This window comes from Octopus bimaculoides, chromosome 22 (assembly GCF_046866305.1).
Source record: "Octopus bimaculoides isolate indiv1 chromosome 22, ASM4686630v1, whole genome shotgun sequence".
NCBI lineage: Eukaryota > Metazoa > Mollusca > Cephalopoda > Octopoda > Octopodidae > Octopus > Octopus bimaculoides.
Genome location: NC_142949.1, coordinates 36,359,769 through 36,372,268, shown reverse-complemented (window position 1 = coordinate 36,372,268; position 12,500 = coordinate 36,359,769). Strand labels below are relative to the sequence as shown.

At 39.3% G+C, this 12,500-nt stretch overlaps 1 protein-coding gene across 2 annotated transcripts in view; it reads left to right on the top strand.

Moving 5' to 3' along the window:
• The first annotated feature begins 1,496 nt into the window (after positions 1 to 1,496).
• LOC106883555 (hephaestin-like protein) overlaps positions 1,497 to 12,500 on the top strand; it is a 14,790-nt gene continuing 3,786 nt past the window's right edge. For both annotated transcript variants that reach the window (XM_089339627.1, XM_089339626.1), the window contains exons 1-11: positions 1,497 to 1,773; positions 4,453 to 4,691; positions 5,436 to 5,648; positions 6,435 to 6,768; positions 7,479 to 7,585; positions 7,732 to 7,900; positions 9,444 to 9,712; positions 10,330 to 10,529; positions 11,131 to 11,284; positions 11,423 to 11,635; positions 12,261 to 12,468. In XM_089339627.1, coding sequence (XP_089195753.1) covers positions 1,577 to 1,773; positions 4,453 to 4,691; positions 5,436 to 5,648; positions 6,435 to 6,768; positions 7,479 to 7,585; positions 7,732 to 7,900; positions 9,444 to 9,712; positions 10,330 to 10,529; positions 11,131 to 11,284; positions 11,423 to 11,635; positions 12,261 to 12,468 — 2,303 coding nt within the window. In that variant the 5' untranslated portion in view covers positions 1,497 to 1,576. The remainder of the gene's footprint in view (positions 1,774 to 4,452; positions 4,692 to 5,435; positions 5,649 to 6,434; positions 6,769 to 7,478; positions 7,586 to 7,731; positions 7,901 to 9,443; positions 9,713 to 10,329; positions 10,530 to 11,130; positions 11,285 to 11,422; positions 11,636 to 12,260; positions 12,469 to 12,500) is intronic.

Genomic DNA, 12,500 nt, shown 5'->3' with positions numbered 1-12,500 from the left:
CCAAGGTACGAGCTTCCATATTCCCAGTTCTCGTTGATGAAGCGCACACCTTGCTACACATCGGCCAGAACCTCCTCCAACTGTTTCTTCGAGTACAAATCGAAATACCCAACACAGTGTATCACCTTCCTTTCCCTTCAGTGTGTTAACTCGTCGAGCAAGGAGGAATTGTCGTTTGCGACGCTCATTTTCCACCTAGAACAAGTTGTGGAGTTTTATCATACCTTTCTTTCCACTGTGTTTGTGAATATTGGTTTCACATTTTGGCTCAAGGCTGGCAATCTCGGGAGAAGTGGGTAAGCCGATTATATCGACTCCAGTGCTCAACTGGTACTTATTATATCGACCCCAAAAGGGTGAAAAGCAAAGTCAACTTCGGCAGCATTTGAACTCAGAACACAAAGACGAACGAAATGCTACTAGACATAACGATTTTGTTAGCACACCGCCTTTATCATTTGTGAATATTAGAATACTGTTGACAGTGGTGGTGGTGGTGCAAGTAGTGGTGATGGTAATGATGATGATGATAGTGGTGACGGTGGTGGAAGGGGTTGGTGGTGATGATACATTGTCGTTTATTTACTTAGAGTTGATTTTTTTTTGTTTTGTTTTGTTTAGCTGGTTTTCCTCCATTTTGTTTTCCTCAAATAACAAACAATCGAATTTGTGTTGAAGGTGCAAACAGGATAGGGACGGCGTTGGGTGCGATTTAGAGAAGTCGTTATACGAGATTAGACAGGATTAGATAGGGGGTGGGTATCGGAACACGGGAATAGGGGACCAAAGAGGAATGAGAACAGAAAAGGAAGGAAAGTAGGGGATGTAGACGGAAGGAAAGAAAAGAAATTGAAACGGAACCAAAATGCACAAAAAATACTACCGCTACTCCAGCCACAACCACTGATTTCCTTGCTACTACTACTACTACTACTACTACTACTACTACTACTACTACTACTAATAATAATAATAATAATAATAATAATAATAACAATAATAATAATCTTTTCTACTATAGGCGCAAGGCCTGGATTTTTGTGGGGAGGGGGACAATCGCTCACATCAACACCAGTATGCAACTGGTACTTAATTTATCGACCCCGAAAGGATGAAAGACAAAGCCACCCACCTTTCAACAAACAATAATATAAATAATAATTATTATTATTATTATCTTAATTTTGTCATTACTACTATTATTGCTAATATATTTTCGTTTCTGTTTGTACTTCTACCACGACTATCACTGCCACTACTACTACTACTACTACTACTACTACTACTACTACTACTATTAGTATTATCACTCAAGTTATTTTTACTACTACAACTACCACTACTTTCACAATGACAACAGCGAAATAACATCGAAAATAACACTGAAATGATTGAAACGCAAACAAAATTACACACACACACACACACACACCAGTTAACACCGTCCATTGTGTCCGGTTGTGTGGCTATATAAACCAGAAACCAAAACCGGAATCGTCATAACACTCGAAAATCGGACGGAGCGACTGACAAGCTGACAGACAGACAGACAGACAGGGAGACAGTGAAAGCAAACATGCCCGCGTTCGGTTTTCGGCTGGCCCCTTTCGCTTTGCCGTTGCTGATTTTGTCCGTCCTGTCCCCTTGCAGTGCTGGGAGATGGCACTGGAATCGACCAGCCCCTCCTATTCGTGAATATTTTATAGCGGCCATCGAAGAACCTTGGGATTATGCTCCCTCTGGCAGAGATCAAGTGTTTGCATCAAACGAAAGGTAAATATATATATATATATATATATATATATATATATATATATATATATATATATATATATATATATATGCAGTTGTTTTCATGTTGTTGTTGTTGTTATCATTCTTGGTGACGTTATTGTTCTTGATATTATTTTTGTTATTTTCCATTATCATCATCATCATCATTATTATTATTATTATTATTATTATTATTATTATTATTATTATTATTATTATTATTATTATTATCATTATGTTGTTTTTTTTTCTTCTTTCTTCAAATTTTCTTCCATTTCTCGCCGAGTGTTTTCCGTACACCTAGGGCAGAAGAAACTCGTATGCATTCCCAGTTTACACACGCAAATTCACAGGTAAAACATGTATTTAAGGAAAAAAAAAAAAAAAAAAATTCATGAATGGATGTTGTTTTCACAGCGATAATGCTCTTCTCAGTACATGAGTCGTTCCAGTTAGCACGATTTTTTGCACTTCCTTATCATTATTATTATTATTATTATTATTATTATTATTATTATTATTATTATTATTATTATTATCATCATCATCATCGTTATTAATAATTTTCGTCTGTCGCTACGTTCTGAGTTCAAATTCCGCCGAGGTCGGCTTTGCCTTTCATCCTTTCGGGGTCGATGTTAAGGCGGCGAGCTGGTAGAAGCGCTAGCACGCCGCGTAAGATGCTTAGCGGCATTTCGTCCGTCTTCACGTTTTGAGTTCAAATGCCGCTGGGGCCGATTTCGCCTTTCATCCTTTCGAAGGTCAATGAAATAAGCACCGTTGGAGTACTCGGGTCGATGCAGTAGACAAGCTCCCAGCCCCCAAATCTCGGGCTTATTGTAGAGAAGATTGTTGTTGTTGCTGCTACTGCTACTGCTGCTGCTGCTGCTGCTGCTGCTGTTGTTGTCTTTATCATTGTTCTTGAGAATGGTGGTGTGGGTGGTGATGTTGCCATCACTGACTGGCACTCCGTCATCACTGACTGGCACTCCGTCGCTTACGACGACGGGGGTTCCAGTTTATCCGATCAACGGAACAGCCTGCTATTGAAACTAACGTGCAGGTGGCTGAGTACTCCACAGACACGATTACCCTTAACTCAGTTCTCAGAGAGATCAAGCGTGACACATAATGCGATAAGGCTGGCCCCTTTTGAATTACAGGTACAATTCATTTTTGCCAGCTGAGTGCACTGTAGCAACGTGAAGTAAAACGTCTTGCTCAAGGACACGACGCGCCACCAGGAATCGAACTCGTGACGTTTCGATCGCAAGCCGAAATACCCTAACCACTTAACTACGCGCTTTCACTCTCATTAGTATTGCTGTTGTTATTGTTGGTGTATGCGTAGTACTGGTTGTTGTTGTTTTGGTGGTGGGTGGGGTGAGTGGTAGTAGAAGTGACAGCAACGGTGTAGATGCCGTTCTAGTTTAATACTTGACCGACACCAGGCGGCGAGCTGGCAGAATCGTTAGCGCGCCGGGCGTTTATGCTGAGCGGTATTTCGTCTGTCTTTATGTTCTGAGTTCAAATTCCGCCGAGGTCGATTTTGCCTTTCATCCTCTCGGGGGTCGATAAATTAAGTACTAGTTGCATAATGGAGTCAATCTAATCGACTGCCCCTCCCTCCCTCCCTAAAAATTTGGGGCCTTTAATGGTGTGGCGAAAGGCCTGGCTGAAGGCCCAAACATCCAAGTTCTTTTACAAGGCTTAGAAAACTGAAGGAGCACTGCACTACGCGTGTGAATCTGAGAGGAGAATATGTTGGATAAAACCACGATTAACTGAACCTCTTGTATTTTCTTTTAGCCAAAGCCAGGAACTTTTTCAGCACCCCCTCGTATTTATGCATGTATGTTTATATACAGACAGACAGATAGACTGATAGATAAATAGATAGATAGATAGATAGATTGATTGATTGATATATATGTATTCATATCATATAAGTATGTGTAGGTGGTGTATATGTATATGAGTGTATATATATATATATATACGGAGTAGAATCCAATTCGCGGAAATAGCCGAGTCATAAAAGCATATCTTTATTGTTGTTTTCGTCATAATTGATTTATGTGTCACTACATTTGTTTTGGTTTCATTTTCGATTTTCTCATTTTTTTTTTTTTTTCAGTTATATTTTATCTCTGTTGTTTCAGTTTTAGGCTTTTGCGCAGTCGAGGATTCCAGTTGATCCGATCAACGGAACAGCCTGCTCGTGAAATTAACTTGCAAGTGGCTGAGCACTCCACAGACACGTGTACCCTTAACGTAGTTCTCGGGGAGATTCAGCGTGACACAGTGTGACAAGGCTGGCCCTTTGAATTACAGGCACAACAGAAACAGGAAAGAAGAGTGAGAGAAAGTTGTGGTGAAAGAGTACAGCAGGGTTCGCCACCATCCCCTGCCGGAGCCTCGCGGAGCTTTAGGTGTTTTCGCTCAATAAACACTCAGAACGCCCGGTCTGGGAATCGAAACCGCGATCCTATGGGAATTGAAACCGCGAGTCCGCTGCCCTAACCACTGGGCCATTGCGCCTCCACATTTTTTCATGTGACAATTTATCTATTCTCGAGTCTTTCCTGGTTCTTCTTATTTCTTTCTTTTCGTTCATGTTTTCTTTCGTTCAATGAATTATTCATTCATTTTTGTTCATTTTTTTTATCCCCCCTCTAGTGACAAGTTTTTGGTCAATTCACTCAACCGGATCGGAAGAAAATACAAGAAAGTCATTTACGAACAATTCACTGATGGCCATTTCAACAAGATCAAACCAAAAGAGAAATGGATGGGATTGCTCGGACCAGTTATACGAGCAGAAGTCGGAGACACGATCATCATACATTTCCGAAATATGGCTACTCACGAATTCTCTGTCCACCCTCACGGTGTGAGATACACAAAAGGAAACGAAGGTTAGACTACTTACCATTTTTTATATTTGTTTCCAATTTACACGTAATTGGCGCAGGCGTGGCTGTGTGGTAAGAAGCTTGCTTCCTACCTACATGGTTCCGAGTTCAATCCCACTGCGTGGCAATTTGGGCAAATGTCTTCTACTACAGCCTCGGAGTTGACTAAACCATTTCACGTGAAATTTCACAGACAAACAATGTTTAGGTATATATATATATATATATATATATATATATATATTTGCATATATATATATATGTATATATATATATATATATATGCAATTATATATATATATATGTATATATATATGCATACATATATACATAAACATTGTTTGTCTGTAAAATTCCATGTGTATTGGTTGACTCAACTCGAGTCTTTCCTAGAAGAAATCGAAAAAAAACAAAAATACTTACCTGAAGTCCCTCTTTTTCAGGTGTCTACCATATCACCAAGATACAAAATACAATTATGACATTTTAGACTGCATTTTTTTTTCCTTCCGTTTCATTTTCTACTTAGTATCATATTGCTGGTTATGTGAACATTGGTCGAAAATAATTGTTCGAAAATAATTGTTCGAAAATAATTGTTCGAAAATGATTGTTCGAAAATGATTGTTCGAAAATAATTGGTCGAAAATAATTGGTCGAAAAATAATTGTTAGAAAATAATTGGTCGAAAATAATTGGTCGGAAACAATTGCGTCTGACTTACCACTGATATTACTTTTTCCGCAGGTGCGTTATATTCGGATAATACATTTGGGCCTTTGAAAAAGGACGAACATGTGCAACCGGGAGAGAGCTACAAGTATACGTGGAACATCACAAGCGAATTTGCACCACCTACAGGAGATTCGGCCTGCATCTCATGGGTCTATCACTCACATATCAACACGCCAGTCGACACAAACTCGGGTCTCATTGGTCCGCTCATTACATGTAAACGAGGTGATTAAATCGATTATCATTATTATTATTATTTTTATTATTATTATTATTATTATTATTATTATTATTATTATTATTATTATTATTAATAATAATAATAATAATAATAATAATAATAATTCTATATTGGTTACTGATCTTGCATGATAAATCTGTGTTATTTTGAACACCCATCTCGCAAACACACCCCTTATGCTTTTATCCGTTTTTTCCTCTTGCACGCCTTCTTCGCCTTTTTCTGCCTATACATACATACATACATACATACATACATACATACATACATAATTCGTTCCCTAGTTTCATTCATGTAATTTTTATGCATTTCTTTTTTCTCTCTTTCTTTCCCTCTCTGTTTTGAACTCTACTTGTACGGCCACCAACACGGACTCAACATTCAACTATCAACTACTGTTAACGTCTACCAACGTCCAACAACGCCAAACTGTCTATCGCACCAACCATAACCATCAAACGCCTACATTGACCGTTACAAACGATCGTCACACTCGTCCGACAACACCATTTAACGTCGACATACATTAACGTTAACCATCACCACCAACGTCAAATATCAACTGTCATCACTGACTGTCACCGTTCAATAATCAACATCTACTACGTCATGGACCGTCACAAACAAACGTCAATATTGACCGTCACCACCAACCTCAAACATCGTCCGTCATCACTAACTGTCACCGTTCAAAAATCAACATTGACCGTCACCATGGACTGTCACCGTCAAACGTCAATATTGATCGTCACCACCTAACACCAACACAGGTACATTGCGAACCGATGGCAGCCGTATTGACAACAAAAAGGAGTTTATTCTACTTGCCAAAACTTATGACGAGAACGCGAGCTTCTACAGCGATCAGAACAAGAAGAAATGCGGTGATCCGAACTTGTGCGAGAAGTTAGCGGCAGAAGAAGATGAAGAATACATGGACAGCAACCTAATGAGAACGTTTAATGGTTACGTTTATGGCAATGGTCCGCCATTTGTTGTAAATGCAAACGAGGAGGTCATCTGGTATGTAATGGGCATGGGAAACGAAGCAGGCATACACGGTATTCAGTTTGCTGGGCAAGTCATGAGAGTACATGGACATGTGTAAGTCTAGGATATTATTATTATTATTATTATTATTATTATTATTATTATTATTATTATTATTATTATTATTATTATTATTATTATTATTATTATTATTATTATTATTATTATTATTATTAAAGCGGTGAGCTGGCAAAATCATTAGCACGCTGGGTGAAATTTTTTCGGTATTTTGTCTGCCACTACGTTCTGAGTTCAAATTCCATTGAGGTCGACTTTGCCTTTCATTCTTTTGGGGTCGATGAAATAAGTACCATTTGAGCACTGGGGGTCGGCGTATTCTACTAACACCGCTTCTCCTGAAATGTATGTGCCTGAAATGTATGTATGTATGTATGTATGTATTATGCACGTACGTACGTGTGTCCTTTTCTGTTTATCCCCTCACAGTTTGGCAAGCGGTGCTGGTTTGTTTGCATTATTGTTTCGGTAAAAGCGACAGACAGATTAAGTACCAGACGTCAAAAAATTAAGTAGTGATGTCGTTTTGTTCGACTAAAGCCTTCAAGGCAGTGCCCCAGCATGACCGCAGCCCAACGACTAAAATAAGTAAAAGATCGAACAGGACGGACAACTTCGTTGTGTCTCCCGCGTTGAATCGACTTAAAAATACTTTTGTAAACGCTATTCATTAAGCAATCATTCGTTGAATCGTAATGAAATTTTACCGAACAGTTTATTCTTTATTTCACTTTTTTTATTTTCAGGTTCGGTACGATTGAAGCCATGCAGGCATCGTTTAAATCGGCCACGATGAAGCCAATGAATCAGGGAAGATGGCTTATTAGTTGTGCTGTGTCAGAACACTATACTGGTAAGTTTCGTCCGAATTATTCTGTTCCATCCACTGAGGTTGATGTAATCAATTTACCTTACCCCAATTTCCCCGAAATTGCTGGCCTTGTGCACAAATTTGAAATCAATATTTCATCAAATAAAGTCTATCTTTCTATCTCTTAGATGGAGCGCTTGCATTTTTGGACGTGAAATCTCAAGGAACTTACGATGAAAACTGGCGGTTTTCGACGAACAATAAAATTGAATACTATTATTTGTCCATAGAAGAACGTCTTTGGGATTATGCACCAAGTGGAAAGAACAATTTGACCGGAGCTAATTTGTCAGACGAGTAAGTGTGTATTCTCACATCATCTCTGATATCAAGAGTAAAGGTTTATATCGCATATGGAAGGGGTTTCTTAGCATAATGCACCTAAGATTACATTACCAATGTGTTTTTCTTTTCTTTTTGAAGACAGTAAATGTGTGTTTTGAGGGAGATTTAACAGCTATATTTAGTGGATCGAGCAAACGCAGAAAGGTTTAGTTGGTTTTCGGGGAAAAGTGTGAAAGAGGGAAGATAGAAATAGAAGGAGAAAGAAAGTGGGGTTGAACCAGATTCGTTTAACAAAAAGAAAACCTTCGGGGCGGTGCCCCAACATGGCCGCAGTCCATTGATTGAAACAAATAAAAGAAGAAAAGATAAAAGATATTCCAAACAGATCTGTCCATTACAATACCCGCCTCTCACTATAATGAAAAACGTGGGCAAGGAGCCTGATATAGGTAGGGGCCTTTGGCATTCAACCCGGATCGATGTAGCTGAGAAGCAAACTCCTTGCAACACAGCCCCACATGCACTTATAAATTAATGCTGACCTCGGCTGGATTTGAACCGAGAACAGCTAGAGCCGGAAACGATACAGCAAGATATTATTTTGTTCGATGCTCTAACGTACCAGAGTTTTCCTGAAAAGCTTAGCCAAATGTAGTTAGTCGATCTTTAAATCATTAGGTCACACTCTAATTTAGTCGTCCATACACCAATTTCGTATGTCATAATATATTTTGATTGGTCAGCTTTCGGGCGGCGAGCGAGCAGAATTGTTAGCACGCCGGACAAAATGCTAAGCGGCATTTCGTCCGTCTTTATGTTCTTGGTTCAAATTCCGCAGAGGTTAACTTTGTCTTTCATTCTTTAGGGTTCGATAAAAATAAGTATCAGTCGGGGTCGATGTAATTGACCCATCCCCTCCCCGTGAAATTGCTGGCCTTGTGCCAAAATTTGAAATCAATATTACACTCATTTTTTATATCACATGCTAATTGGAAAGGTAAGACTTAACTAACAGGCCACACTCAAATTTGCTATATCAAACTCTGATCCGATAGGTAACATTGGATTCTGATAAATCACACTTTAGTTCGATAGTTCACACTCGGATACAATATGTCAAAATCTTATCTTGACACGCCACTGAGCGTAAACTGACCGTAAACAAATGATACTTTAAATTAACAAGCCACGGTCAACACAAATAAGCCTGATTTAATCAGTGAAATTACTGTCTAAACTGATAAGCAGCACTCTAAGCTGTTACAATTCATTATTGGTTGCTGCTGCAACACTTTTGTGTTTTTTAGCACTATTCTTCTACACGAGAAGCTTTCTCAAGACAAATACTGCAGTTTTGTGGCTTTACAAAGTATATCCACGTTATGTAAGATGAACAGAATACATTTCTAAACTATTAATTGATTCTCCAATCTAAAAGAGTAAATCCAACACATTTGTTTTAAGATTTTCGTAGCATTGAAGATTTATTTAAAATCTTGATTTGAGTACTTGACTGCATTCTTTTTTTTTTTTTCATATTTTGTTTCTAAAATAGTCCGAATACTGAAGGGGTGTTTACAAGTGGACCTCATAGAATTGGTCGACGTTACAAGAAGGCTAGCTTTTTCCAGTATAAAGACTCATCTTTCACCACGAAAATCAAAACTCCCGATAACATGGGTTTGTTAGGACCAGTGATTCGTGTTTTTGAAGGTGACAATGTTGTCGTGGCCTTAAAGAACTCCGCCACCCTTCGACCTTTCTCTTTCTTACCCCATGGTGTAACATATACGAAATCCAACGAGGGTGCCGTATACAACAACAGTAAGTACTTTATTATTTCCTTCTCTAGTGGAGGCGCAATGGCCCAGTGGTTAGGGCAGCGGACTCGCGGTCATAGGATCGCGGTTTCGATTCCCAGACCGGGCGTTGTGAGTGTTTATTGAGCGAAAACACCTAAAGCTCAACGAGGCTCCGGCAGGGGATGGTGGCGAACCCTGATGTACTTTTCCATCACAACTTTCTCCCACTCTTTCTTCCTGTTTCTGTTGTACCTGTATTTCAAAGGGCCAGCCTTGTCACACTGTGTCACGCTGAATATCCCCGAGAACTACGTTAAGGGTACACGTGTCTGTGGAGTGATCAGCCACTTGCACGTTAATTTCACGAGCAAGCTGTTCCGTTGATCGGATCGACTGGAACCCTCGACGTCGTAAGCGACCGAGTGCCAACGAACGAATATATATACGAGGATGAGACAAAAAAAGTAATGCAAATAAAAGAATGCATTATTTTCTGACTTACCATCAACTATCTTATATATAATATATATAATTTGTCCCTCTCTCTCCCTTCCTTGTCCCATTTAAACATTTCAAAAAAAAATCATACAAGAATTCGCATATTAATTATAATAATCCAATTTTTTTCTTAATTTATAGGCAAAATAATAACTGGCAAAATCGTTGAACCTGGGAAAACGATGACCTATGAATTTTCCGTCCCTAGACTCAGTGATTCAGATCCTATGTGTAAAGTGTTTCTTTATCAATCTTCGGTGAATCACGTGAGAGACTTAAACTCGGGTCTTATTGGTCCATTACTTATTTGCAAGCGTATCAGTAAATTTATCAATCCATATGTAAGTATTTATTTTAACATATTATTTCAAAATGCATGTATACCTTTGAAAACTTCATGTCAGTTCAGAGTTGTCCTACTTTGAACCTTCGACTGAAGAGAGAAAACAGAAATGAAAATGCATCTACCAGATCACAGAGGCCGCTTTGGAAACACTTTGGTGTTTTTAATACCCTTTTGCGTAAAGCGGGAATATTTTGTCACGGCAGACGTAATGGAATAACCTTTTTACAGGTCAAATATGCCCCAAACATATTTGAATTGATCCAAAGTGTATGTGTGTGCGCGTGTGTCTGTTTGTACATACATACTCACACACACACACACACACACACACACACACACACACACACACACACACAAACACGTATATACATATATACGACGGGCTTCTTTCAGTTTCCATCTACCAAATCCACCCACGAGTGGTCGGCCCGAGGCTATAGTAGAAGACACTTGCCCAAGATGCCACGCAGTGGGACTGGACCCGGAATCCCGTGGTTAGGAAGCAAGTTTCTTACCACACAGGGACGCCTGCTCCTATGAAAATTCCATAAAAAATTTTTTTTTAATTTTTTAAAAAATTCTATTTCTTCATTTAGTTACATCGGAAGCATCTTGAATATTTCCTCCTCTTTAATACATTTGACGAGAATCTATCATGGTATTTGGATGAAAACATACAGAAATTTGCCGCAGATCCACAAGGAGTTGACGTTACAAATGGGGATTTCGCAGAGTCGAATAAAAAACACGGTAAGTATAACAGCTGTTACCGTAGTACATCTTCAGCGTTAGACGCTGTACAAAGATAATAATAATAATAATAATAATAATAATAATAATAATAATAATAATATCTTTTTCTCTAAATTAATTTTTCATGTATTTCAGGCATCAATGGGTTGGTATATGCTAATCTCCCCGGATTAAATATGTGTGTAGGAGACCGAGTTGACTGGTATGTGATGTCGTTCGGAAACGAACAGGATGTACATTCGCCTTACTTCCACGGACATACGTTCCAACAAGAAAACTTCAGAGAAGACACAAGCAACTTAATTCCAGCTCAGTCGTGGACTTTGCAAATGACAATCAACAATCCAGGTAAAGCAAACAAAAAAAACAAAAACAAAACAAAACAAAAATCACATATAATGTCCCTTCTCATTCTCACATTTACTAGCTGGAACGATAGTGGATGAGGCGGTGGTGATGGTGTCAGTGGTGACGTCAGTGGTGGTGGTGGTGGTGGTGGTGACGGCGGTGACGGAGGTGACGGCGGTGGCGGTTGATGGGAGGAGGGGTAGAGGGGTGGCTGAGGTGGAGAGGTGGATGGGGTGGAGGAATGGCTGAGGTGGAGGGGTGGCTGAGGTGGAGGGGTGGCTGAGGTGGAGGGGTGGCTGAGGTGGAGGGGTGGCTGAGGTGGAGGGGTGGCCGAGGTGGAGGGGTGGATGAGGTGGAGGGGTGGCCGAGGTGGAGGGGTGGATGAGGTGGAGGGGTCGATTGCATTGTTTACATAGACGTATTCGTATATGGAACGTCATAACTTTCAGTGCAGCCTCTGAATTCTTTAGAAAATATAATGCCTTATTCAGTAAGTTGTGGACTTACTGAATTGTCAAATTTTTTCTACTCATTACAGCATAATCAAGTCTGTTATGAATTGTTGCTATTGTTATTGTTGTTTCTGATCAGTTCCTGCGTCTTTCTTCTTTATTTATCATTTCAGGCCGCTGGCTCCTTGAATGTCGAACTACGATTCACTTCAAAGAAGGCATGAGGGCATTTTACAACGTTAAAAAATGTAATAATGCTCCAAGCTTCACTCGCAAAACGAATATTCGTCGTTATTTTATCGCAGCAGAAGAAATAAGGTGGGATCATGCCCCGAAAAAGAGAAGTATAGTCACTGGTAACGACTTGAATAATGAAGATGAGTAAGTACTGTCATGTGTATGTGTATATGTTT